This window comes from Alexandromys fortis, unplaced genomic scaffold (genome assembly GCF_014885135.2).
Source record: "Alexandromys fortis isolate MF-2015 unplaced genomic scaffold, M_Fortis_MF-2015_v1.1 scaffold_212, whole genome shotgun sequence".
Taxonomy (NCBI): domain Eukaryota; kingdom Metazoa; phylum Chordata; class Mammalia; order Rodentia; family Cricetidae; genus Alexandromys; species Alexandromys fortis.
This window is the reverse complement of record NW_026068091.1, coordinates 1012527-1040302: the sequence shown is the minus strand read 5'-3', so window position 1 is coordinate 1040302 and position 27776 is coordinate 1012527. Positions and strand designations below refer to the sequence as shown.

The 27776-nt window shown below is 52.2% G+C and overlaps 1 protein-coding gene across 1 annotated transcript in view; it reads left to right on the top strand.

Annotated features, from left to right (window-relative positions):
* Ptk7 (protein tyrosine kinase 7 (inactive)) overlaps positions 1-27776 on the top strand; it is a 66433-nt gene that overhangs the window by 30494 nt on the left and 8163 nt on the right. The window contains exons 2-16 of the mRNA XM_050122817.1: positions 12079-12366; positions 12882-12984; positions 13327-13517; positions 13599-13749; positions 15903-16051; positions 16274-16540; positions 21025-21158; positions 21315-21450; positions 21558-21677; positions 23548-23697; positions 23791-23941; positions 24038-24165; positions 25597-25800; positions 26604-26759; positions 27182-27550. Coding sequence (XP_049978774.1) covers positions 12079-12366; positions 12882-12984; positions 13327-13517; positions 13599-13749; positions 15903-16051; positions 16274-16540; positions 21025-21158; positions 21315-21450; positions 21558-21677; positions 23548-23697; positions 23791-23941; positions 24038-24165; positions 25597-25800; positions 26604-26759; positions 27182-27550 — 2697 coding nt within the window. The remainder of the gene's footprint in view (positions 1-12078; positions 12367-12881; positions 12985-13326; positions 13518-13598; positions 13750-15902; positions 16052-16273; positions 16541-21024; positions 21159-21314; positions 21451-21557; positions 21678-23547; positions 23698-23790; positions 23942-24037; positions 24166-25596; positions 25801-26603; positions 26760-27181; positions 27551-27776) is intronic.

Here is a 27776-nt window from a genome sequence, read left to right as displayed (position 1 = left end):
TCTTGCTCCTGGCCTAATGGCTCAGACCACTTTTAGATGTCAGGAAGTGTAACAACATGGCACATTTCTTATGCTGAATAATGGATGAGGCCAGGGAAGGCATTGTATTCTTCCTGGTAAATTATTCACCAGGAGCCTCTAAATTGAGGGCTCTCCATTATAAACGTCGGATCTTGCACAGGTGCGTGCCTCCCCTACTCTGTTTCCCCCATAGACAAAGCTATCACCTTTCTTGTGCACTATTACTCTGGACAGACCCTGGGGCCTGTGGCCAACGACTGTTTGGGTCTAATGTCTCTGTGCAGAGTCCCTTCCTGGAGACCCAGGGCAGATCTGCCAGGGGCAGTGAGAGTCAGCTAGGAGACCAGGGCCAGTGCTGCAGACACAGGGAGCCCTGTGTGACCCTGACTTGTCTGTCTTCCTCCTCTGTCTCCCCAGCCGTTATTCCATCTTTGTCTGTGTCTTTCAGTTTGCCTGTCTGTATCTTTCTGCCTGTTGGTCCCCATTCTCCCTCTGCCCTGGTTCCGCTTTCTCTTTGGTCTTCCTCAGTCTCTCTGTCCCCTTCTTTCAGCTCTGTCTGCTAGCGTCTCCCTGTCCCTTTCCCTCCTGTCCTGTCTCTTCTGGGTCTGCCTATCATTTCTGGCTTTGCTGGTCGGTAAGAGGCAATTCTCTTAGAAGCGAGGGACGCTTAAGTAAAGCCAGACCTTGGGGCCTTCCAGAGACTGACTACAGACTGACAGAGTAAGCACAAAGTAAACCTCAGGTCTTTGTCATTTTTTTTTGCTATTCAAACCAGTTATTGCATCAGCTGCTCTGAAGAGCTCTTGTTTCTTGGGCTTTGTGTGTGTGCTGTCTTATGTTTGCCCCTAGGGTAGGCCGCCCTAGGCTGAGAGCATCTGGCCCTGCGCTGCAAGCTTTTGCTGCTTTTTAAAAATAACTTTAAGGAGTTGTTTCTGTTCTTTCATCATCAGCTGATTTTTTCATCTTTTGTTATTGATTTAGAAATTAAAATCCTTACTTTGCCATCTTTAGCCAGAATGCATTTTCTAAATGATGTATTTTTAAAGTTGCTTTTGGGAGGCAAAGTGCGTGCGTGTGTGTGTGTGTGTGTGTGTGTGTGTGTGTGTGTGTGTTTTGCTGGGGATCAAATCTGGAAAGTTTTTGTTTTTTTTTGGTAAAGTCATGAGTAATGGGGGGCTGGAGAGATGGCCCAGTGGTTAAGAGCACTGGCTGCTCGTCTAGAGGACCTGAGTTCAGTTCCCAGCACCCACATCAGTGGCTCACAGAGCTCCAGCTCCAGGAGCTCTGGCACCCTCTTCTGGCCTCTGTAAGCACCTGCACACCTGTGGCATACATGCACAAATGTAAATACAGATTTAAAATAAGAGGACACTGGATCCCTGGGGCCAGAGTTAACGGTAGGTTTAGGCTCCGTGTGAGAGCTGGGAAAGGACCTGGGCCCGCTGCCGGAGCAGCCAGTGCTGGTAACCAGAGCCATGCCTCAGCCCAGTGATGAGCTGTTTGCCTGGCAGAGAAAACCAATAAATAAATAAATAAAATTTAAAAGTCCTAAGTCACCGTGATGTGGGAAAGAGTTTGTAATACTAGCAGTACGATGGTGTTCATCGGAATCACAAAGTGGATGGAGACATCCAATGGCTTGACGCTAACCAAGCAACTGGCCCACCCAGGCCACAGGTGCCCCTCAATGTAGTATGGGCGGGCAGGGCTCTGCCTTTGAGTGACAGCTGACAGCAGCCATGCTGCATTTAATGGCATTAAAGCTTTGCCTACCTCTGTTGTCACCATTTCCAGCCACTGTGGCAGCAGAAGTGGCAGAGAGTAGAGTGTCAGATGGCAGAGCGCTGGGCAGTCCTGCCCAGCATCCTCACTGCAACCCTCAGCACTTCCCCGCGGCCCTGGTTTTCCTTCCCTCCATTGTGTTCTGGTTGTCCTGACACTTGACCGGGTCGTTAGATCTTTGAGGCAAGTTGGTAAGGCAGGTGGGGTGACTCTCCTCCGGGAGGAAGGCAGGCAAGGGCCTGTGTGTGAACTGACCCCTCTAGAGGACAGCCCGACTGCCACGGGGTGCCCTGGCCTGCTGCACATGTGTTTGCCATCACTGCATGCCTTGGCCGTGTGGCAGATGCAGCTTGCCGGAGGCCTTCCACATCATGACATAGCAAAGCGGTTTCCTCACATTCCGCTCCCTTGGCTGCTGGGGATGTGGTTTGCAGAACATTTCTGAATATAAAAATAGGAGAATGACGATGCTCTAGTTCTCTGAATCCGGCTGAAGTCGAGCCTCTCAGACAGCTTTTGGAGCGAGGAGATTGGAGAATGGGGGAGGGGGTGTGTGTGCGCGCACGAGGAGACTGGAGAACAGAAGTGTGTGTGTGTGTGTGTGTGCGAGGAGACTGGAGAAAGGAGGTGTGCGTGTGTGTGTGCAAGGAGACTGGAGAACAGGAGGTGTGTGTGTGTGTGCAAGGAGACTGGAGAACAGGAGGTGTGTGTGTGTGTGTGTGCAAGGAGACTGGAGAACAGGAGGTGTGTGTGTGTGTGCAAGGAGACTGGAGAACAGGAGGTGTGCGTGTGTGTGCGCAAGGAGACTGGAGAACAGGAGAAGTGTGTGTGTGTGAGTGTGTGTGTGCGCGCGCGCGAGGAGACCGGAGAAAGGAGGTGTGTGAGTGTGTGTGTGTGGAGACTGGAGAACAGAAGTGTGTGTGTGCCAGGAGACTGGAGAGCAAGAGAAGTGTGTGTCCAGGCCCTGAGGATACCCAGACACTTGCGGGGGGGGGGGGGGGGGGGGGGGGGGGGGGGGGGGGGGGGGGGGGGGGGGGGGGGGGGGGGGGGGGGGGGGGGGGACAAGGGTTCCTCTGCGTGTGGGGAGGAAAGTATGTGGTAAAGATTGAATGTCAGGGTGTGGACAACTGTGCTCAGCTGCCTGCTTGTTAAAAAAACAATTTTGTTGAGATGGTCTCACTATATAGGCCTGGCTGTTCTGGAACTTGCTATGTAAACCAGGCTGACCTTGAACTCATGGATCCTCCTGCCTCTGCCTCCTGCATGCTGGGATTAAAGTGGTGTGTGCCACCATGCCAGGCCTAAGATTGATTGATTGATTGTTTGATTTATGTGTGGGTGATACATGTGAGTGTGTGTGGTGTGTGTATTTGTGTGGTGTGTGTGATGTGTATGTGTGGTGTGTGTGTGATGTGTGTGTGTGATGTGTGTTCAGGTGCCCACAAAGACAAAAGATGTATCAGATTCCCTGGAGCAGCCTGATGTGAGTGCTAGGAAGTGGCCTTTGGGAGAGCAGCAAGTCCTCTTTAGTCACCGAGCCATCTCTTCATCCCTCTAAACAAGAACCTTTTCTGCTTCCCCTGCCCAGACGAGGACAGCAGGTACAGGTGCAGGTGAAGGCCACAGAAAAGGAGCCTCAAAACAATGGTAAACGGAAGTGAAAACTGCCTGCAGACACAATACGAGACCATTTACATGTTAGAAACACCTGTGAGCACGGCTGGAGAACTGGCCCTCTTGCAGTGGACTTGAGTTCGGTTCCCGGCACCCGTGTTGGATGGCTCACAATCACCTCTAACTCCAGGAGGGTGCCCCCTCCTGGCCTGCATTAGTACCTGCACTTACATGCACACACCCACGTACATACATGTATAGTTAAAAATAAGAGTCTGTTAAAAAGTACTTACATATAAAACAACTGTTGTAGTTTAGAATAATCCTAACAAAAGGATTTATATTGAACCCAACAGAATGGTGGTGGGGAGTAGTGCTGAAGGGCACTCAGTGGACAGAAAAGAAGCCATGGCTTTCCTTGGGTGGCTTCCTGGAGATGAACCTGAGAACCAGACGTGAGCAGGAGCAGGTGCTCCCTTTGCCACTTAGGAAGAGACTCTAACTCCAGGGTCCTTGTCTATAAAATCATGAACACGAGGACTAGAGTTCAGATCCCCAGAACCTACATAATTGGGAGATGGGCATGGTGTGCACCTAAGATCCCGGTTCACAGAAGGTAAGCTGGCTAACTACACAAGCTGAGTCTAGAGTTCCTTGTTCAAGAGAGAGACCCCACCTCAATATATAAGGTAGGGACTGATTGGGAAAGATAGCAGGTGTCAGCCTCTGGTTTGTATTCTCTCTCTCCCTCTCCCATACACACACAACACATGAACATCACCCACATACACTCACCACACAACACTTATCACACACACAACAAACACATCATACAACACAGGCATATCACCCACGTACACACATCACACACACACATCACACACACATACTACACACACTATCATATATGGATAGATACAGAAATAAATACTGCCGACCAGTGTTAAATTCCTTGGGCCAGAAACAACACATCGTCTTTCAGAGCCTGCAGCGGTGGGCAGGCTGGACCACTGAGCGCACTCTTCCAGGGTGAAACTGTTTCCTCTGGTCGTTCAGTATGGTGACTGCAGGCTGGACCACTGAGCGCACTCTTCTGGAATGAAGTAGTTTCCTCTGGTCATTCAGTATGGTGACCGCAGGCTGGATGTGACTCTGAGTACTTGGAATGTGGCTTGAGGAAGAGAATTTTCAATTATATTTCATTTTATTTTTATTATTCTAAAACTTGGTGTGGTGGTGGGGCATGCTTTTTTTTTTTTTGTTTCTTTTTTGTATTTGTTTTTGTTTTTTGAGACACGGTTTCTCTGTGTATCCCTGGCTCTCTGGAGCTCTCTCTGTAGACCAGGCTGGCCTTGAACTCGCAGAGCTCCACCTGCCTGGTGCGCACCACCACCCGGCGGCAGCAGCATGATGTTATGTACCCCACTAGGTGCCGAGAGGGTTCGCAGAGCTCAGGTCCCTGGAGTTGAAGTTAGAGGTGGTTGTGAGCTGCCGGCTGTGGGTGCTGAGACCTGAGCCTGGGTCCTCAAGAAGAGGACCATCCCTCCAGCCCACATGGATTTCAGTTCAAATTAAGCTACATTTAAACGGCCTCATGTAAGATGGGGGTGGTGTAAACAATCTGTTCAAGGTGTGCTTCTTCCAGATGGGAAACTCAGGCCTGTAGAGAAAACCTGCAGTGACTGTGGTAGATGCCATTTCAGGTGAGCTCGTCATTCACAGACTGTTCTCGTCCCATCAGAGAGCACGGGTGTTTACATTGCAGTTCATAGCAGTAGCAAAATTACAGTCATGAAGCAGCAATGAAGATGATTTTATGGTTGGGGTCACCAGAACGTGAGGAGCTGTATTAAAGGGTAGGAGCGTTGGGAGGGTTGAGAACACAGCCGTACTTGCTCATGAGCACTTTTCCTAATGTCCTAGTCACCAGGGGGACACAGAGTTGTTATCATGCGCACAAATGTCAGCCCTCCATGTGGGTGTGGCTCACGGCCTCAGTGGCTTAGAGAAGCATAAGGAGGCTGAGCCTGGGAGAGGGAGGGTCACAGCAGAGACGACAGAGCCTCCTCTGTCCCCAGCTGCCTCGGACTCCATGCACCTGCCGTGTAGAGGGTCACAATTAATCCCTCCCCACATTTGCCAAATGGGAGCCAACTGTACAGCTGGAGGCTGGGGTGGGGAAGCAGCCTGTGGAGTGGGGCCTCTGAGTCTCGGATGCTCCCCATCTTTGGAACTAATTCATTCAGAGTTGTGTCTTGGAGGCTGGTGGGGGTGGTCAGTTCAGTTAGGGTTACAGTTTACAGTCTAGGAGGACTAGAACCAGGGCTCCCTAACCATGGTTCTTCCTCACGATCGCACTACTTCTCTCTGAGTTTTAATGCATTGCTGGTTCCTCGGAGACATGCACAGCTGTATGAGGGTCTCTCGGGATGTGGCACCTGACAAGTTCCACGCCGCCGCCCCCCCCAAGACAGAGAATGCCACACCTGTAGTGTGGCCAGGGGCTGTGGAGCATCCACATGGTACCAGACACGTGGCCTCCCTGGAGGTGGGCTGTGCAGTTCTGAGGCTGGAGGGGGAGGACCAGCCCCTTAGGTTCGTCCTCAGTCCCTGCTGAGGGAGCCTGCTCAGGGGCGAAGGCCAACACACTGCTCTCTGTTACCCTCCGCTCTGCAGGAATGAATTGTTGGGGACAGTAGGGCTCCAGCTAGTAACCAGTCCACAGGCCTGGGGCATATGGAGACGTGTGGGGTTTGAAGTTAGCTGTGACCCTGACGCCGTGTGTTCTGTGCTCACCCTCAGACTTGGTACCGAACCTGCACATACTCCCTTAGAGTAGGTGGGTGTTTCAGCTCCAGCCACCAATCCCAACCCGGGGGAGCTGGAGATGCCTGGGCTTGTGATCATCCATCCCTGTGCTTTATTCCCACAGTAATGGAGACACAGTCCTCAAAAGTTCACCAGTGGGGCCTGCAGAGATGGCTGGGCAGTTAAAAAGCACTGATTGCTTTTCTGAAGGACCTGGGTTTGACCCCCAACACCCTGCAAACTCAGTGTGGTGGTACAGACCTATGATCCATAGCAGGCAGGGGACTGGAAGGTCAAGGTCATCCTCAACTGCTTGGCAGGCCACCCTAGGCTGCATGAAGCCCCTAAGAATGCACAAGGCGCCCAAAGAGGCGCCTGAGCAGTTGAGTGCTTGTGGCTCTTGCAGAGGAGCTGGGTTCGGCTTCCAGGAGGCATGTGCCTCACAGCCATGTTTAACTCCAGGTCCAGGGCATCTGATGCCCTCTTCTGGCCTCCAAGGGCACCTGCATGCATGCGGCATAACTCAGAGGCAGGCATATAAGTTTAAAGAGAAAGAACAGAATATGGAGAGTCTTCTGTTGGGGACAGTCCTCTTGTGGGACCGGAGACTCCCTGGCTCCCGTACCTGGAGCATCTGTGCTTCTCACGTCGAAGGCTGCTTGTCCTGGCCTGTGCCCTCGTGTTGTCGCTCCAGAAAGGGCATGGAAACTTGGCACACTGGCCCTCGTTGCTGTCTATATCTGCTCCAACAGGATCCACTTTAGTCTGGTTTACAAGAGCTGGCCAGATGTGTGTGACTGACTACTGGGCTTTGGGGAGGTTCACCTCACTCAGGTTGTTCTTTGTGGCTGGGAGTTGAAATACCCTTTTCACCTACTCTAAGGGTTCTCCGTGTGATTTCAGCACCAAGTCTGAGGATGGGTTCACAGTCACTGTCACGAACACACACCACCATGTCAAATACTCCTGGACGCTTGGGCTGGCAGGGCACACAGTGGCTCTGCCTGGTCCTGAGACACCTGTCCAAAGAATGGGATTTTATTTAATAAGAGGGAGAAAAAGAAATTAAAATTATTTGGTCACGTGCAGGTTCTGAAGCCTGTTCATGTCCTAGAGGCGTTTTTCCCTTCATAGTCAGAGGAATTGGCCCTGGGAGATGGGCAGTTGACCTAGCCCCGATTACTTTGAGCTGAAATGTAAGTGTCCTGTTGCTTGGCAGTGTGTAGTGGAGGCATATATGTGTTCCCTCAGTACTTGGGAGGCGGAGGCAGGAGGATCGCAAATCCATGATTGGCTTGAGCTGCATTGTAAGACCCTGTCTCAAAAAACCAAGAACTAAGGCCAGCTGTGGTGGTACACTCATTTAATCCCAGCACTCAGGAGGTTGAGACAGACAGATTTCTCTGAGATGGAGGTCAGCCTGGTCTATATACATCAAGATCCAGGCCAGTCAAGGCTACATAGTGAGACCCTGTTTCATGCTCGTGTATTCACACACACACACACACACACACACACACACACACACACACACACACACACCCCTCTGTGGTTAGGATTGTAATTCCATGGTAGAACGCTTGCCTGGCATGTTCAAGGCCCCAAGTTTGAACCCCAGTACCACAAGACAAAATCCCCAAACTAAACTTACTGCTGCTCCTTGCTCCATGCAGCTAGTGTGTTAACACACGTGTATGTGCACACACTCATAAACACAGACTGGTCTGGAGCTCAAAGAATAATCCAGGGGGTGGGTGTCAGACCAGGGTTGTTTATGGGGTACAGCTGGGTGTCAGGCAGAGAGGTGCGAAAGCTGGCCCTGTCCTGAGAAGTTGGGGCTACAATGCAGTCATGTCTGTACAGTGCCTGTTAGACACCCAAAGATAGGGCTTGGAAATGTTCCGTGAGGTAGTCACAGCTCGGCTCTGCTGGGGTTTCTGCCTGGTGGAGGGAGATGGCTCTGCCTGCATGTTGTTGCCGAGCTGCTTCTTGGGCCGCTTATGCCCATGGGTAAAGTCCTGCCTGGCCAGTGTTCCCATTTGGATGCTCTGTGTCTGTGGACTTAGCATATATAAATTCACGTACGGCCTTGTGTCTTTATTGTTAGTAGGGAAAAGGTCCCGGGGGTACAGCGAGGCCGCACCCCCAGATTGTAACAGGATAGGGCCACTTTGTGTCAAGAAGGCTGCCTGCTGTCATGCAGCTTCACCACAAGGCCCAATGATAGTGCAGCTTTAGGAGACTTATGGCCATTGAGTCACCAGAGGCGGCTTTTCCCAGAACGCAGAACTGAGGGCATCCTCAAGTCAGAGGTAAGGGACAAAATGCACATCTTGAGATAGGTCTTAAGTCTCTGAAAGTCCGCTCTGCCATTGTTATATCACTTGGGTTTTGAGACAGGGTTTCTCTGTAGCCTGGAGCCTGTCCTGGAACTCACTCTGTAGACCGGACTGGTCTTAAACTCACAGAGATCCTTCTGCCTCTGCCTCCTGAGTGCTGGAATTAAAGGCATACGCCACCACTGCCTGGCTGTATCCCATTTCCTACCATCTGCACAAACACCTTCTAAGAGCCCCTGGGGCCTGACATTGCTGCCAGGGATGCTCTGGTTCCCAGAAACATCAGTGGAGCAACATCTATCACAAGCCACGCAGGGTGGCAGTCTGGGCACATTCCCATTGCTGTCTGAGTCAATGTGGGGCCACTGACCTGGGGCTCAGATAAGCCTGGAGGCTCCTTTCTGCTGGTTTTTGAAACATTAAGTCTATTCCAGCCAAGCACTAACCAGGCCCTGCTGTGGGCTGACGTCAGGACAGAGGCCCCTGGGGGGCCTAGCTTTGATGTTTCCCAGGCCATGTCATAGGGTGCGGGATGGGGCGCTCTTAGTGGCAGTCTGGGAATGCAGCATCTCTGGTCACAGCTCTAGAGCAGCTTAGGCCCCAGGAGAGGATGTGGGGAGTGAGGTCGGGGTGACTGGGCTGCTGTCCTCTCAGATTTTGCGGCAGGTGGTCTGTGGTCCCTCGTCCTAGCCACCATCTGGTTGTCTTCTGCTCTCCGGTGGTGGTCCGTCTGCTGCCCCTGCTTTGGGCATATCCCTGGGCCGTGGCATGAGGAGAGTTTTCTAATGTTCTGAGAATTTGGGTCCTTGAGCAGGAAAAGAGTTCATGGGATTAACAATAGCTGCCTTTTATGAAAGGCAAACCCTGGCCAAGGCACGTCACATACATAGCTGCATCATGGCTCATGAGCACATGGAGGACGACAGATCTGAGTCTGATCTGTCTGAATCTGGACACACACACGTTTGAAAAGGAAATAAACCTTTAAGAAAAAAAAATCTCACACAATTAGACTGCTCCCACCTCCCGCATAAGAAAAAAAATCTCATGGGTTTAAACAGTGAGATGGTTAAATGGATAAAGGCACTTGTCATCGTGCCTGATAAATGACCTGAGTCCAATTCCTGGAACCCATATGGTGGAAGGAGAGAACCAGTTCTAAGGGATTGTCCTCAGATCTCCGCCCACACAAACAAATCAATAAAACCACCGAGGAGACAGCTCAGTACAGTGCTTGGCACCCAGGCGTGAAGGCCTGAGTTCAGTCCCTAGGCCACATAAGAATCCAGGTATGGTGCCATTTGCCAGGAATCCTAGGACCCGAGAGGCACAAGACAGGCTCCCTGGGGATCCCTTGGCCAGACAGCCTGATCTACTTGATGAGTTCCAGATCAGTGAGACCCTGTGCCAGAGAGCAAAGATGGGGTGCTCCTGGGGGGTGATACCTGAGGTTGACCTCTGGCCTCTTCATGCGTGTGCACATTGTACACACACAAGCACATGCATTTGGGTTTTTTTAGACTCACGGTGTTTTAAGCACGTTTACAGTCTCGTGTTGCCCTGTATTCATGCTGTTCTGAGGAGCAGGTTGGATACCCTGGCTGCCACAAAGATCTCTCTGCTCTTTGGGGAGCACCCTGGTGTTGCAGGTTGAAGGTCCCAAGATGTTGGTGGATTGTACTTGGAGTAGAGCTGAATCTACCTGTCTCAGGAGGTGGGTGGCAAGTGTTCCTGATGTCAAGCCTGTCCCAGAACCGCATTTTCTTCAGGTCAACCAGTATTCTTTGAGTGTCTTTGTGAGCCTGGTGTTGTCTGTGGGAGGTATGTGTGCCACACTACCTCACTCTGGAAACTGACTCCCCTTTATAGGGTCAGGTATTTCCAGGGCAGGCTGGGAAGAGCATGGGTGAGGAGCTGGCTTCCTTGAGTTACTGGCCTGGCTTTGGACATGTGAGTTATCCTTCATATTTCTGGGCATGAGCTTACTGTTTGGTATGACACAGGGGTTGTACCGTGATACCTAGCAGGGGCAGGACCACACCCCTGCAGAGTATTCAGAAGTGTATAGGGGTGTGTCTGGGTTGGCATGGTAACTGGGGGTGCTCAGCAGTGCCTCAAGGTATATTTGTTAACTGGCACAGTGGGAGGGATCAGCCTGCTTGGTAGAGAATTTTCTTAGCCAGAGAACCAACAGGGCCCCATTGAGAAGGAACAAGGAGACTTTAGGACACCTCCCTGTGACTGTGTCAGGAGATATGGGATTTGGGGAGACTGGGAGATGGACTGGTACCAGAATAATCCCTCGTCTGGACCCAGCCCTCCTGGATCCTAGGACTTGTCTAGACATAGACTCTATGAGAAGACAGAGTCTCAGCCTGGAAGAACCAAACCCTACTCCGGGGTCCTTGAAGAGTGCTCGCTAGGTTGTGACTAGTCCCCAGCGACTTGGAAAGTGACCCTATTAGTGTCCCCCTGCCCTTACGTGGTTCTCAGCCTGTTTCTTCTTGGTGCTTGGGAACAGTTCTTCCGTGTTCAAGCCCAGTGGCTCCAGGGCTCTGCACGGCACCCACACGGGGCAGGAACAAAGCCCGGTGTGTTCCTCCCGACTGCTCTAACCATACCACCCACATGTCCAGCCCTGCCCTCCGCCTCTCCAGGCCATCTGCTCAGCACAGGTGTTTGATCTCCCCTGTTCTCCCTGGTGTGCTTCTGCCTTTGGTTGTGGGGCCCCTCTTTGTTCCTCGTTGTTCCCCTAGTTGTGACCAAAGGTGAGGGACCATGGTGAGGAAAGCAAACGTCTTTACATAGAAGTCTGTTCTGTGGCTCTGGCTGCTCCTGGACTTTAGAGATAGAAGTAGAGGACGCTAGGACTGCCTTTGCATGTCTGCCGTGGCTTGTGTCCAACGAAAGGATGGTGTCTCCCAAAGCATCACCTTTGGCTCCAGAGCTTCTCTGACCACCTCTGTTGCTGCTACTCTTCTGTGTTTCAGACTAAGTCAGTGTCTTTCCACGATGTTCTTTAGGTCAAGGTTGAACTTTGTTCTGTGCCTTGATTCTGGGGTTGGTAAGGGAGGGTTGGGTTGCTTGTAATGTCCCCTGTTCCCCGTTTAGCATCAAGACCTAGGATCTGGTCCTGTAGGTCTAAAGCCCTTCTCTTTGGGAAGCCTGATGCAGTCGGCCCCCATCCAGACCTCGAGGCTCCCTTCCACACCTGCACTCTGCAGGCACCAGCTTCCCACGCCGTCTACATAGCATTTACATGACCACTGTCACGTCTTGTGTGTTAGTCCTGTGTGACCTCAGAACTCAAGGTCCCTTGACCAGAGTGTGATTTGTCTTTGGATTCTGCAGAGCGCCCAGTGCAATTTGAGCTCCTCAGTGGGTTGTTGGCAGCTCTAGCCTTGTCCTTTATCCTGTGTTCATTGGCCAGCTGTGTCCACAGCCCCTCTCCTCTGTGTTAGGATGGTGAGGTGAACTCCTCCTGACCCTGCTTCTCCCACATCCGTATCTGCAGGTGCCCAGGCAGCGATCGTCTTCATCAAGGAGCCGTCTTCCCAGGATGCACTGCAAGGGCGCCGGGCACTGCTGCGCTGTGAAGTTGAGGCCCCCGGCCCAGTGGAGGTGCACTGGCTGCTCAACGGAGTGCCTGTCCAGGACACGGAGCGACGTTTTGCCCAGGGCAGCAGCCTGAGCTTTGCAGCTGTGGATCGGCTTCAGGATTCTGGTGCCTTCCAGTGTGTGGCTCGGGATAACATCACTGGAGAGGAAGCCCGCAGCGCCAACGCCTCCTTCAACATCAAATGTGAGAGCCCGTGTAGAGGGCAGGCACTGTGCCTGTGCATCCGGCAGACTCAGGAGCCTTGTGCCTCAGTTTCTCCTACTTTCAGAGTTTAGTTGTGGTACTGCTTGCGTGGAGAAGAGGGACTTGCCTTCCTCCCTCTCTCCTCACTTTTCTTCCTTCTCCATCTTCTGTTTCCCCACCCTGTCCTCTCCCCTTCATCCTTCCAGCCCCTCCCTTCTCCTTTCTTTGCTGTGTGCTGGATCCCGAGTCCCACATATGCTGAGCATACACTATTACCACATCTATTTTCCCAGCCTCCCCCCACCACTTCAAGTTCCATTTATCTGCCAGAGGCTTTCATGGATGTCCTTGGCATGTATTAAATGTGACCTGCCAGGGACAGGGCCTGTGACCTGTGTCTGCTGTGGTCTCACCGTAGCTTCACAGTACCCACCTGCATGTGTGGTTCCAGAGCCTGCGGGCTCCCCTTCCACGTTTCCCTGTTGCCCTCTCTCACTGTGTGGCCTCTGCTCCAGGGATCGAGGCAGGTCCTGTGGTCCTGAAGCATCCAGCCTCAGAATCTGAGATCCAGCCGCAGACCCAGGTCACGCTTCGTTGCCACATTGACGGGCACCCTCGGTAAGAAGCCAGGGAGAGTGGGAGACAGGTAGCGATGTCACCCCAAGTCCTAGTGTCTGTGTTCATCCACTTTGCTTTATTCCATAACCAACCCCTCCGACCCAAATTTGCTTTCCACCCCGCCCTAAGTGTGCCCAGCAGCCTCTAGTGGCTGGAGAAGGTGAGAACTGTGTGGGAAGACCCTGGGTTCTAGGAACAGACAGACCTGCCATCTCTGCTTCTGTCCCTGCACTATGGCTCCCCTCCTCAGGCCCCGTTCCTCCACTTGTAAACTGGAGTGTTCGGTTAGACTTTGGAGTCTGATCCACTTTTGCCTGCTTATGACCCCCATTCCCACGACAGGCCTACCTACCAGTGGTTCCGAGATGGGACCCCCCTCTCCGATGATCAGAGCACCCACACAGTCAGCAGCAAGGAGAGGAACCTGACCCTACGGCCGGCCACCCCTGAGCATAGTGGCCTCTACTCCTGCTGTGCCCACAATGCCTTTGGCCAAGCCTGTAGCAGCCAGAACTTCACCCTGAGCATCGCAGGTGAGCCTGTCGGGGGGAGGGGGAGAGAAGAGGGGGCTCACTGCCCTGCCTGCTCACCCCTCCGGGTTTCCCCTTCCACAGATGAAAGCTTTGCCAGGGTGGTGCTGGCTCCTCAGGATGTTGTCGTAGCAAAAAACGAGGAGGCCATGTTCCACTGCCAGTTCTCAGCCCAGCCACCCCCGAGCCTCCAGTGGGTCTTTGAGGATGAGACCCCCATCACTAACCGCAGCCGGTAAGACTTGGACATTAGACTTGTGCATCGTGAACTTGTATTTCTGCAGATTTCCAGCAGATGGCAGTGTGGCCGAAAGAGTCCCAAAGGGGAAGTTCTAGGAAGTGCCTTCTGTGATTCCCACATAGACAGTCCATGATCTAGCCATGACTGTTCATAATTACCTTCAGGTCTTTTTTTTTTTTTTTAATAAAGTGTTTTTTTATTACTTTTTAAAATATTTATTTATTTATTATGTATACAATATTCTGTCTGTGTGTTTGCCTGCAGGCCAGAAGAGGGCACCAGACCCCAGTACAGATGGTTGTGAGCCACCATGTGGTTGCTGGGAATTGAACTCAGGACCTTTGGAAGAGCAGGCAATGCTCTTAACCTCTGAGCCATCTCTCCAGCCCTTACCTTCAGGTCTTGCCCACATGGTTCATCTGGGGTAAAAGTAGAGACCCAGGGGTGAGAACACAGGTGTTGCCAGAGAGGCCAAGTGCTGCCTAACCTAGACCCCATCCTGTGTTTCGTCTGCGGCCTTCCCATCTTTTATGGCTGGCCTGCTTGTCATGTTCAGTGCTTTGGAGGATACTGACACGGGCTAAAATGCGTGTCGTTCTTCAGCAGGCTGTTTGAGAAGACACTGGAGATGGAGTTGGGGCGAGAGTTGTAGAAGTAGCTGAGAAAGTTCAGAATACCAGAGGGGAGGTGGGTGTGGAGAGGAGAGGGGGCTATGATCACAGCCTTCATAGAAAGGTCCAAGGTGATACTGACATCACCACACACATTCTAGGAGGAGGCAAATGTCTCTGAAACTTCGGGGAGGGTTTGTCCTTCTATCAGGATGCTTGTCCAGACTGTAGGAGAGAAGAAAAAGCCTTTGTGGTACTGAACATAATGGTGGTCACAGGGGTGAGGGGGTGGGGCGGGAATGGGGGACTGGGGACAGGGATGACATGGTGCCGTAGGCTAGAGGCTTTAGTCCTAAGGACATCATCAGACCATCTGATTTGGCTTGGAGGCGCTTGCTTGTCCTTGAAGCTGGGGTGCCTACAGGAAGGCGGCCTCACTACCCTGACATTACACTCTCTTACACTGCATTCTGCTTCACCCTCCTTCCCCAAAATTGAGCTCTCTGTAGTTGGAAAGCACCTACAAACTGAGCGTGGTGATCCCAATATGTAAGAGGTTGAGGCAGGGGGATGAAAAATTAGAGCTCAGGGCCTGAGGAGGCGGCTTGGAGGGTAAAGTGATTGCTGAGCAAGCATGAAGATCTATGTTCAGATCCTCAGTGCCTGTGTGGGGATGCGAGGTGTGGCAGTGTGCATGGAACCCCACTGCTGAGTGGCAGAGATTGGTGGGCCTGGGGCTGGCCAGCAGTCCAGCTGAAAAGGCAGGGTCCAGACACACATGTAGGTAGAGCACCAGTATACATAAAATAAAAGGGATTTAGGAAAAAAGGTGGTGCTGTGGTGCATACCTTTAATCCCTTCGGGCATTAAAGGCAGAGGCAGGTGGAACCCTGGGTTCAAATCCAGCCTGGTCTGCACAGTGAGTTCCAGGACAGCCAGTGCTACACAGAGAAGCCCTGTCTTGAAAGACAAAAACAAACAAACAAACAAAAAAAGAAAGAAGGAAAGGAAAGAAGCTGTCAAATTTGATAGTGCACATCTTGATCCCAGAATTCAGAAGGCAGAGGCAGGAAGTTCTATGTAAGTTCTAGGTTAGCTTGGTGTACATGGAGAATTACAGGCCAGCCAGGGGAACACAGTGAAACCCTGCCTGGGGAAAAGAAAGAGAGGCTGGAGAGCTGGCTCACTTTAAGAGCACTTCCTGCTCTTGCAGAGCATCTGGGTTTGATTCTAAGCCCCTGCGAGGCAGTCCACAACTGTCTAACTCCAGTTCCAGAGTATCTGGCGCCCTCTTCTGGTCTCTGCTGACACTAAGCATGCACATGGTGCAGATAGACACACACAGGCAAATACTCACACACATAAAATAAAATAAATTTAAGAACAAGAAAAGGAAATTACAGCCTGCATATACCCATGAACAAGTGCACATGTTCACCCTTCCCACAACACAGGCCCTTGCAACATGAAATGCCTTGGCATCCTGTGTCAGAAGGAGGCCTAGGGCTGCTTCTAATAGTGCCCCTTCCTCCACAGCCCCCCTCACCTCCGCAGAGCTGTGGTGTTCGCCAATGGCTCTCTGCTGCTGACCCAGGTCCGGCCGCGAAACGCAGGAGTCTACCGTTGTATTGGCCAGGGGCAGAGGGGCCCACCCATCGTCCTGGAAGCCATGCTTCACCTGGCAGGTGGGTCTCTGGTGTGGAGATAGGCACTGTGTCCAGTGTTGGTGGCTCCTGGAGATTTAGGACCCTTGTTTGACTTAGCCACCAGCTTGGAGTGCAGAGCGAGGAAAGGACTCTGGGCTAAAAGAGGAGGAATTGTGGTTAAGGGGCGGTTTATTGTAAGGCGCCCCATCCCTAGATGCCCAAGGCAGTCAGGCAGTCTACCTTCTCCTCATGCCCTTGCAGAGATCGAAGACATGTTGCCGTTTGAACCGCGGGTGTTCACAGCTGGTGGTGAGGAGCGTGTTGCCTGCCCAGTCCCCCAGGGTCTGCCTACACCCAGTGTATGGTGGGAACATGCCGGAGTCAGGCTTCCTGCCTATGGCAAGGTCTACCAGAAGGGTCATGAGCTTGTGTTTGCCGCTATCGCCGAGAGTGATGCTGGTGTCTACACCTGCCATGCAGCCAACCTTGCTGGTCAGCGGCGACAGGACATCAACATCACTGTGGCCAGTGAGTATTCGTTCCCTGAAGGGCGAAGATTAGTAGCCTAGGAGGTCTGGGGTGTGGGTGTGATGGATCGAGGTTTCCTTGGTGTACACTGCTCCAGGTTCTGGGCTCTTGGGAATGTTGGTCATCTGGCAGTAGTGTGCCAGACACAGAAGTAGAGTTGGTACACCAGAGGAAGTAAACCAGCCCTCCCCGGAGAGTAGTCCCCTGACCACAGAGGATGAACACTGTCTGGGAGTCTGGAGACCTGGATCCCATTCTGCACACAATGTACGGAGTAACCACTGGGATCATGTTCCCTGAGCTGCAGGGCTGTCTCCTTATCCATAACAAGAGAGTTGGAAAGATCAAATGTTGCAGATGAAAAAGATCTCTCTCTTTCTCAGTGTGGTATGTGTGTGTGTTCACCTGTGTGTCTGTGTTCACCTGTGTGTGGTGTGTGTGTGTGTGTTCGTGTGTGTATGTGTGGTGTTCACCTGTATGTGTGTGTGTGTTCACCTGTGTGTGTGGAAGCCAGAGGTCAGTGTGCCTTTTTCTCACTGTTAGACATGGGCTCTCACTGTCGAGCCCAGAGCTTGCTATTAGCACTGGCTTCCCCATCGGGTTCCAGGGTCCTTCCGTCCTTGCTGCCCAGTTTTGGGGTTCCAGATGTGTACCACTATAATGGGTCTCACATGAGTCCCATAGCTGCAGACTAGATCCACATGCGCATGTCACATGCATTTTACCCACTGAGCCAGCTAGCCAGCATCTTTCTCTTTGAGAACTAGCAGTGGTCAAAGGACAGTTTTGTTGTAGTTCATTGTACTTTGCAGGCTTGTGGCTGGCGGTGGCTCGGTGGGTAAGAGCCCTCATGTGGGGGCTCACAACTCTCTAACTCTGGTTTCAGGGACCTGATGCCGTCCCTTAACCTCCACAGGCTCCAGGCATGTGGTCTACATTCGTCCTTGCAGATAAAACACTGCTCTGTGTAAAATAAAAACAAATACACTTTAAACATTTTTTAAAAATCAGACATCTTGGTGATTCTTCCTGTAGAGATAATGAAATTGGGCTAGAGATGTAGCTCCGCTGGTAGAGGGCTCATCAGCTGTGCACAAGCCCTGAGTTTGCTCCCCTGTGCCACATAAACTGGGAATGGTGGCCCACGCTTATAATCTGAGCCTCGGGAGGATCACTGTTCAAGGACATCCTCAGCTGAAGGAATCCCTGTTTCTAAGTAAAAAATACTGACTTCTCCAAGGACTTAGTTCGATGCAGAGAATGTTTATGCAACAGCATATAGACAGGTGCAAGCTGCACCGCCACCCCTCTCGGGGTTCGAGGCTCACTGCTTTGTTAAGGGCACTTTGGGACACACAGACTCAGGACTTTATGCTTATACTTGTTCAGTTTGGGAACTGCTGGCCGTGGTCAGTCCCGAGGCAGAGTGATGGGACTGTGCTGGGCGTGCTCTGGAGAGACCTGAGGGATAGGAGAGCAGTATGCACGTAAGGCCAGCCATTGTTGGTCGGGGTGGAGATGCCGGGTAGAGAGTCAGGAGCCACGCTAGGCCAGGTGTGGAGAGTCAGGAGCCACTCTAGGTCAGGTGGAGATGCCGGGTGGAGAGTCAGGAGTTGGAGTTCCGGGACCTCATTCAGTCATCGGAGACCCCTTCATGCTAGGCATACAGTTCCCAGTTCTGGGGATGTGTCAGTAAGCAGCGCACACACATGCATCCCATGCAGCCTATTCTAGCAGGGGAGACAGCAAACGTGAGAAACGACTTAGACTTTTAATACTTTATTTCCATCTATGTTTATGGGGGTTCTGTCTTTGCAGCACATGTATGCCTGGTGTCCACAGAGGCCAGAAGGGAGGATTGGATCCCCTCCCTAGGAGTTTACTGCTGCTTGTGAGCTGCCATGTGGGTGCTGGGAACTGAGCCTAGATCCTCTGCAATGGCACCAAGTGCTCTTAATTGCTGAGCCATCTCTCCAGACCCCTAAATATATAATTTTAGGTTTTGGTACAACTAAATAGAAAAATAACCTGGTGAATGATGAGATCGAAGGGATGGGAATGGGGGGAGACCTCTGTGGAAGGTGACGTTTGAGCTGGTAACTAAGGAAGAATCATGGCTAGGAGTGGGTGGGTGTATTGGGAGACAGCAGCAGGCTGTGGGGCTTCAGTTGAATACTAGTGAGGGTGGCTAAGGTCGTGTGAGGTGTGGAGACCTGTAAGAACACAGCCTTCAGCTCTTGTTCAGGTGCCGCTTGCCACCTCCCTAACAAGCAGCTCTTAAACCTGGTGGTTTGGAACAGCCGCTGAAGTGGGTGGGAGTCACTTTCGAGGGCTCAAGAGCACGGGGCTGTTAGAGGGTGGTCAGTCAACCCACAGACAGTGAGTGACTAGCTGGTCTCTGATAGTCTTGTTCACATGTCTAGTTAGGCCAAGTTTCCTCACATAGAAACTGGATTCTGAGAGGGCAAACGTATGTTCTAGAAGGCAAGGCCAGTCTCAGGCCACCCAGGTTCCTGGAAGTGGAGAGAGAGAGAGACTGCCTCTTGATGGAGAACGTGTGGCTGCGACATTAACGAGAGATAAAAGGGGTCTCACAGGCTGCCAGCTGCTGCTGTTGCAAACACTGCCTCACCAGGGCAGACAGCAAGTCCTTGTAGGCTTCTAAGTGGAAGACTGTTCTGAGAAAGCTGGAATGGCAGGGTCCAAAGTGGGAACGGGCCTGCTCAGATGGGGGGTGGATGCTTGCTACCAAGTCTGACAGCCCGAGTTCTGTCCCGGGGGCCCACAGGGTGAAAGGCGAGATTGGCGTCGGCAAGTTGTCACTGACTGCCACACGCGCCACCCCGACTATCCAGGAGCTCACTGTGTAGACCAGACAGGCCTTGCACTCAGAGATCCGGCTGTTTCTGCTTCCCAGGTGCTGGGACTAAAGTAATAAAAACATTTTTAGGAGTGTAATGGGATCCGGGTGTGGTGGGGACATCTTCATCCTAGCCCACCTAGTGTACACAGGAAGTGTCAGGATAGCCAGGGCTGTATAGTGAGACCCCGTTTCAGAACAAACGAGAGTATAAATAGGGAGAGCAGTTAATAGATGGGAGCTATTGATTGAACCTGAACATGAGAATTGGTCAAAGTCAGGCCCAGTTTCGGAGCTTCAATAGGCAGGGTTGGTGTAGAATACAGATTATGGCCTCGAGGCCAGTAAGTCAGGGCTGGACATGTAGCTTCTACATTTGGCTGGGAAACAATGTTCCTGAGAGAGAGAGAGAGAGAGAGAGAGAGAGAGAGAGAGAGAGAGAGAGAGAGAGAGAGAGAGAACTAGGCCAACAGGTTTTGAAGGGAAACAAGTTTAGTTTTCTTTTTTCTTGAGACAGTTTTCTTCTGTTCTGGAACTCTCTCTGTAGACCAGGCTGGCCTCGAACTCACAGAGATCCGCCTGCCTCTGCCTCTCCCTCCCGAGTGCTGGGATTAAAGGCATGCACCACCACCGCCCAGCAAGTATGCATGTGAAGTGTGAATGCCTCCAGCTGTCCATCTGGGCACACCAGTAGACAGCCCGCTTGCCGTGGGGTTGGGGTTGTCTATTCATATGGTAGAGGAGATTATTCAGGGAGCCAGTGCCCCTAAAATGCAACAGTTTCAAGGACCAAGTCATGCTACCACAAATGTTTGAGGAGTTAGGTTTAAAGGGGAAGGATTGATGTACGGCTCTGGTCTGTTGGCTCCATGGCTTTGGGCCTAAGGGGAGCAGAATATTAGGGCTGCAGCAGCCCGAGTCAGAGGCTAATCATCTCAAAGAGGCCAGGAAGCAGAGAAGGGTCCAAGGAGGATGGATGTGGGACACAGACACAGGTGACTTGACCCACAGACCCTCAGTGACTACTTCTTCCACATAGCTTCTGCTAAAGTTCTATAGTGCCACCAGCTGGGGGCCAAGCATCAACACATAAGCCTGTGGGAGCATTTCATATTCGAACTATAGCACGGACTGTGGCCTGGTATGTGATGTGAAAAAGAACCAGGATGGTGGGGTCCTTTTTTTTTAATAATTTATTTTTATTTTATGTGTAAAATGGTTTTCCCCATCTGTATGGTTGTATACTATATGCGTGTCTGTGATCTGTGAAGACCAGAAGAGGGTGCTGTACCCCCAGAACTGGAGTTACAGATGGTTGTGAGCTGCCATGTAGGTGCTGGGACTCCAGGGCCGTTGGAAGAGCAGCCAGTGCTCTGGTGGGGCCTTGCGAACCCCATGCAGGCCCTCTGCCTTGGGGTGGCAGTCGATGTTGCTTCTTGGAGCACCTGGTTTCCTAGCTGGAGCATGGGTGGAGGAAGGCACCTTGGGTGTTTACTGTGGACGAAATGAAGGTGTTGGAAAGCTTGGGTGTCATCCGGGGAGCCTGGTGTCTAGTCTTCTGGGATTGGGTCCTTTGGTTTCCAAACCTGTTATTTAGCTTTTGTGGTTTTTCTTGCTGCTCCAGCTGTACCCACGTGGCTAAAGAAGCCCCAAGACAGCCAGCTGGAGGAGGGCAAACCCGGCTATCTGCACTGTCTGACACAGGCCACACCCAAACCTACTGTCATCTGGTACAGGAACCAAATGCTTATCTCGGAGGTGAGAGAGGATGGCTTTGTGTGGCTGGGAGAGTTTTCCTCCACAGCCCGTCTCGGTGTTTACCCCAGAGCTTCCAAACCCCTGAGGCTGGTCTCGGGGAGATGTGTGTGGAGCCCTTGGTATTAGCCCTTTTTCACGCGAGTCTGTGTCCTGCAGGACTCACGGTTCGAGGTTTCTAAGAATGGGACCTTACGCATCAATAGTGTGGAGGTGTATGATGGGACCTTGTACCGCTGTGTGAGCAGCACCCCGGCCGGCAGCATCGAGGCCCAGGCCCGTGTCCAGGTGCTGGGTGAGTTGGCCTGTCTGGGCAGAGGAGCGATGGGGAGGGGCTGTGGGGATGGCCGTGGCCTCTCTCCCTGTCTCAATTCCTCCTCTTCTCCTCCCTCACCAACCCAGAGAAACTCAAGTTCACGCCCCCGCCGCAGCCACAGCAGTGCATGGAGTTTGATAAGGAGGCCACAGTGCCCTGCTCAGCCACTGGCCGAGAGAAGCCCACAATTAAGTGGGTACGGGCAGGTGGGTACCATGTGGCATAGACTACGGCAGGCAGCTTGTCAGATGTGTGTATCTAAGGGACAGGGAAGTGCCCAGCCTGCACCCGAAATTGTGGGGGGACCCAGAAATGTAGGACTGATTGATAGTCCAGTAGAGAGGGGGAGGCTATAACCTCAAAGGGCTCGAGGACAGCACGGGACAGCGCAGATGGTGACTCCAGGCAGCAGTGTGCTGTCCAGACCCCTCTTTGCCAGCATCAAAGTAGCACGGACTCTTTGACAAACATGGATGGGGGTGTGGACCAACTCCCATCTGCCAACCTTATGTCTGTCTTCTTTTTCTATTTACTCTTCCATAATAATTTTATGTATTACGCTTCCTGAGCAAAGACACGCTTATTTTGTTTATTGTTGTTGGGCGTACTGGGGCTCGAACCCACGACCTCACACACGCTAGGCAAACTGCCCCATTGAGCTACATCCCCGGCCACTTTTTATACTTTTTATTTATTTAGTTACTTAGTTTAGGTTGTTGTCATCTCTAAGGTCTTGCTGTATAGTCGTAGCTGGCTTGACTCGGAACTAACTCACTGTGCAGCCCAGGTTGACCTTAACTTAGGATCACTCTGCCTCAGCTCCCTGTGTTCTGTGATTATAGGCACCAATACACCTGATCTTTTTTGTTTTGTTTTTCTTTTTTTTGAGACAAGAGTCTTACTCTGTAGACCAGGCTGCCCTCCAGCTCCCAAAGATCTACCTACCTCTCTGCTTTCGAGGGTTGTGATTAAAGACGTGTATTACGGTGTCTGGAGCTTAGATGGTTTTTGTTCTTTAATTTTTACTTATGTATGTGTATTGGTGTTTTGCCTGCATGCATGTCTGCGTACTGTGTAAGCGCAGTGCCGCAAAGGCCAGAAGAGGGCACTGGATCCATTGGGATGAGTTATAAATGATGCTAAGACTCAAGCCTGAGACCTGGAAGAGCAGCCAGTGCTCTTAGTTAATACAGCCATCTCTCCAGCTCACCCCTTCCCCCAACCCTGCACCCACACGCAAGGTCTCACTGTGTGAGACCTGACTGACGTGGAAGTTGCTGTTCTTGTAGACCAGGCTGTCCTCAAACATAGATCCCCCTGCCTCTGCCTCTTGAGTTTTGGGATTAAAGTATGCTACCACACTTAGCACTTATGTGGTTTTTAATTTGACATTAGTGTTTCTCCTTGTCTGTATATGGTGTACCTAATATCAGTTTCAACTGCTGTAATGATAATCTCATTGGGTTCATTATCATTTACTAAAATATTCTCTATGAGTTAGAGACTTGGATTGTTAACCCCTCTTTTTATGGCTCTAATAAATCTCTAATCCCAAGGTTATTGAGGTTTATTTTTCTGGATTTAGGTTTGTTTCCTTTGGGAAAGAATTCCAGAAGTGGGGTTTTATATATCTAGGTTAGGAACATTTTTATAACCATCTGTACAGCTTGCCAAATTGTTCCTACAAGGCTGGACCAATTTCCCATTTGTGCCAGCTGTGGAAATGGAAGTCGGGTTGTGGCTTCTGCAGAGGACTCCCTCGTTCAGGTCTGGGATCTTTCTGGAAGAAGGGAGAGCTCAGGTGGAGCTATGATGGGGCTACGAGTGAGCCACTTCCAGGAATAAGGAGTAACAGGCAGTGAGGAGAGGACAAGGCCAGTCCTTGGCCCGGGCAGAAGTCTGTGAGCCTGGAAAATTGGGGAAACAAGTCAATAATAGGGGACTTTGAATTTGGACTTTGCCCGTGAGTAGGAAGGAGCGATGGTTTGTTTGGGGTAGAAATGAGTATCTGAGGGCCTTGTCAGTTATCCATGTAAGTCTAGCCCATCCCATAATTTCTCCTGATTGTCTCTGCAGATGGGAGCAGCCTCCCTGAGTGGGTGACAGACAATGCTGGGACTCTACACTTTGCCCGAGTGACCCGAGACGATGCTGGCAACTACACTTGCATTGCGTCCAACGAGCCACAGGGCCAGATCCGTGCCCATGTCCAGCTCACCGTGGCAGGTGTGACCGGTGACCGGTGTAGCATGGGAGCCAGAGTTGGCAGGGCTCGGGGAGTGACAGCTCCGTGACACTCTCTGGTCTTTCCCTATCCAGTTTTCATCACCTTCAAGGTGGAACCAGAGCGTACAACCGTGTACCAGGGCCACACAGCGCTGCTGCGGTGTGAGGCCCAGGGGGACCCCAAGCCTCTTATTCAGTGGAAAGGCAAAGACCGAATCCTGGACCCCACCAAGCTGGGACCCAGGTAGGTGGTCTCCCCTCCACACTGACTTTCCTTTCCTGCCATGGCTGCTCCCCGGGGGCTGGCAGGTGAGCGTTAAGGTGACTTCTCTTGCGGCAGGATGCACATCTTTCAGAACGGTTCCCTGGTGATCCACGATGTGGCCCCCGAGGACTCAGGCTCCTACACCTGCATCGCTGGCAACAGCTGTAACATCAGGCACACAGAGGCCCCGCTCTTTGTCGTGGGTATGGCCAGAAAAGGGCGCCCTGCGCAGGAAGTGGTTGAAGTCTTTCTCCTCTTCCATGTAGTGTTGTATGTACAGAGAAGACACACAAACTGGGGGGACTTGGGGTGTCCTTTCCAGTGTGCCATCACAGCCCTAGATTCCTGGCTGGGCTGTCACTTAATTGACATTCCACAGATGAGATGGCGTTTGGTTGGCTGAAGGACGCTCTTCCTGGAATGCCCCCTTCTCTTGCACACATGGAAAGAGAACTTTTTCCGCTCACACTCTCGGAGGTTTCTGCTGAGAGCCTGGTTACCTTGAGTCTGTGGCAACACAGAACACGGTGCTCAGAGCATGCGGCAGGGGACGTCTTGTTTATCGTATGTTGAGCGGGAGGCAAAAGAGAGAGGAGTGGACTGGGCCTTAGTTTCCCCTTCAAGGACCCCCCACACACCAATGATGACACTTCCTTCTACTGGGTCCCAGCCTCTGAAGGTCCCACCGCTTCCCAATAGCATCAGAGGCTGGGGAATAGGGCTTAACACGTGGTCCTTTGGGAGAGAAGCACTTAAGAGCCAAGCTTAGGGCTAGAGAGATGGCTTAGAGGTTACTGTTCTGTCAGAGGACCCAAGCTCTGTCCTTTCCATCCGTCATCAGGTGACTCACAACTGCCGATGACCCCAGGCCTCTGGCCTCCGGTGGCACCTGCACTCACAGGCACAGATCTGCGCACACACACACACACACACACACACACACACACACACACACAATTAGAAGTAATAACAAACAAGTCCAAACTTATAAACCAGGCTTGACAGTTCGTTACTGTAATCCTGGATCTTGGAGGCTAAGACAGGAGGATTGTCATGAGTTCAAGGCTACATAGTGAATTCCAAGATAGCCTGGGCTACAGAATGAGACGTCTCAAACCAAAGAAAAGAAACAAAATCTCTAAGCTACTGCAGGCAGGGAGGGAATCAGGTCAGGATGCAAGAGGACCAGAGGAGATGTGACAGGTTAACAGCCGCAGGCCAGCCCTGCCCCAGTGATCTCTGTCCCCGAGGAGTTGTTGCTGTGGCTGCGGATGAGAGGATTTGAGGGGGAAGGAAGCCCACAGCCTTCTCCACACTTCTCCACCCAGCAGCACTGCTTCCCGAGTAATGTATCTTGTAGAAAATGGAATGAGGGATCCCTTGGTTGAAGCTGTTGAGGTGGGACGGCAGTGTGTTCTCAGCCTCCCCCGAAGCTCACCCGATGACTCATGGGACTTCTCTCTCCTGGGCTGCTGAAAGCCAGTGACTGGCGGCCACATGGGAACCTACTCTGAGCTGGTTGATAACTGGGATCTAAGGAGGGGCTTCCCAGGCTTAGCTCACAGTGCTGAGTCAGCCAGCAAGGTCTGGTTTGCTTGAGTAGCCCTGGCTTGACCTTTCCATGTGTCTCTCAGACAAGCCAGTGATGGAGGACTCGGAGGGCCCCGGCAGCCCTCCCCCGTACAAGATGATCCAGACCATTGGGCTGTCAGTGGGCGCAGCTGTAGCCTATATCATCGCTGTCCTGGGCCTCATGTTCTACTGCAAGAAGCGATGTAAAGCCAAGAGGTTGCAGAAGCAGCCAGAAGGCGAGGAACCAGAGATGGAGTGTCTCAACGGTGAGGACCCCCTCTAGGGGGGAGGTGGGTCACATGAGTGCAGAGCGCCCTCCTGTGGCAGCCTGAAGGCGAGGAACCAGAGATGGGGTGTCTCAATGGTGAGGACCCCCACTAGGGGGAGGTGGGTCACATGAGTGCAGAGCGCCCTCCTGTGGCAACTGTGGAGGAAGAACCTAGTACTCCTGGAGATAGAGGGCTGGAGGTGGGGTGTGCTTCTCTGACTGCAAGCCTGGCTTCTGAACTGTTTGACCCAGGTCTCCCTCATTGGAACCTCTTGGGCTAGCCTTCTCTCCCAACTCTTAAAGCACAGATACAGTTGGTATGCATATTCTTGCTTCAACTCCCCTGCCCCCAGTAGTCAGCCCTCAGGGGCAATCTGTCCGTCTTTTCCTAGCCCCTCCCATCATCAGAAGCTGCCTGAGGACATTGCTGGTCTCCACTCAGTTTAGGCATTTGCGTGACTCTACTCAGTGATTTCCCTCTGCACACAAGGTTCAGTGCAAGCCACAGAGCTCGTGTGGGTTTGCCATTCCGGGCCAGTGATTGAGATTCGATTCCCATAGCAAGCTCCTGTTGTAGCTCCTACTCACCTGTGTCCGTAAATGGCCACACTCTAAGGCCTGCCTCAACCTGCCCCCAAACCCCGGCAGTTTGTCTGTGGGAATAGCCAGTTTTTATGGAATGAAGCAAAGTTGGCATCGTGGATGACAGCAGGAGATACATCGCCCCACGGGTCCTAGGGACTGAGCTCTAGAAATCAAGGTGTCTTATCTTAGGATATTGACCTGACCCCTTGTTCCCAGGTGGGCCTCTGCAGAACGGACAGCCATCAGCAGAGGTCCAGGAGGAAGTGGCTTTGACGAGCTTGGGCTCCGGCCCCATGGCCACCAACAAGCGCCACAGCATGGGTGACAAGATGCATTTCCCTCGGGCCAGCTTGCAGCCCATCACCACCCTGGGTATGTGGCCTTGCTTCAGGAGACTGGTCTGGAGGCTGGGTCACGGGCTGAGGTGGTTCTCACAGCCTAGCATGTTAGAGGTATTGGGGTGCAGGTTGTCCCCTGTGCAGAGTCACACACCCACATGGTGTCGGTCCGGTATCCCACCTGTCGTATTATTTTCTTGATGCTTCGCGAAAGTGGATCTTTTAAAAAAAAGAACTAAAGTTAGCTTTTTTCCCGCCTTAGGGGAAAAATGTGAGAAATTATGGTTTTGTATTGATTCTTTTTTTCTTAAGGTACCTCAAAACGTAGGGGCCTGGAGAAATGGCTCACCTGCCAACGGGTGGGGTGCAGCAAAGAGGCCATCCTTGTGTCTCCCCCAGTCAGGGGCTCCCTCTGCCTGGGCGAGGCAGCTGACCAGCATGGCCCTCTGCCCACAGGAAAAAGCGAGTTTGGAGAGGTGTTCCTCGCAAAGGCGCAGGGCCTAGAGGAGGGCGTGGCAGAGACGCTGGTGCTTGTGAAGAGCTTGCAGAGCAAGGACGAGCAGCAGCAGCTGGACTTCCGGAGGGAGCTCGAGATGTTCGGGAAGCTGAACCATGCCAATGTGGTGCGGCTCTTGGGGCTGTGCCGGGAGGCCGAGCCCCACTACATGGTGCTGGAATACGTGGACCTGGTATGCTGTAGTCTGGAGCACTGCCTGGGCAGTGTGCCAGCGGAGGAGGGTTTGGGGGCTGCGCTCCTGAGGTCTTGCTGCCTCCTGCTACCTGAGCCACCCGCCTTCCCAGCTCTCCGGTACCCGCCGACCCTTTAACTGTTGAGTTTTCCTGTCTTTCTGGAGATCAGTCCTTAGCTCTGGGGGTCCTCCCATTCTCTACCCTGCCTGGATGCCCTTCAGGTCCTTCTGCCAACTGGGTTTCTTTGCTTTGTTATTTTTTTTTTTTTTTTAGCCCATAGCTTGTCATCACTTGAGAACAAGTTTGTCAGAACCTGGCAGGCCTCTTCTCCCTCCCTGTCTCCCTCCCTCCATTTTCTCTT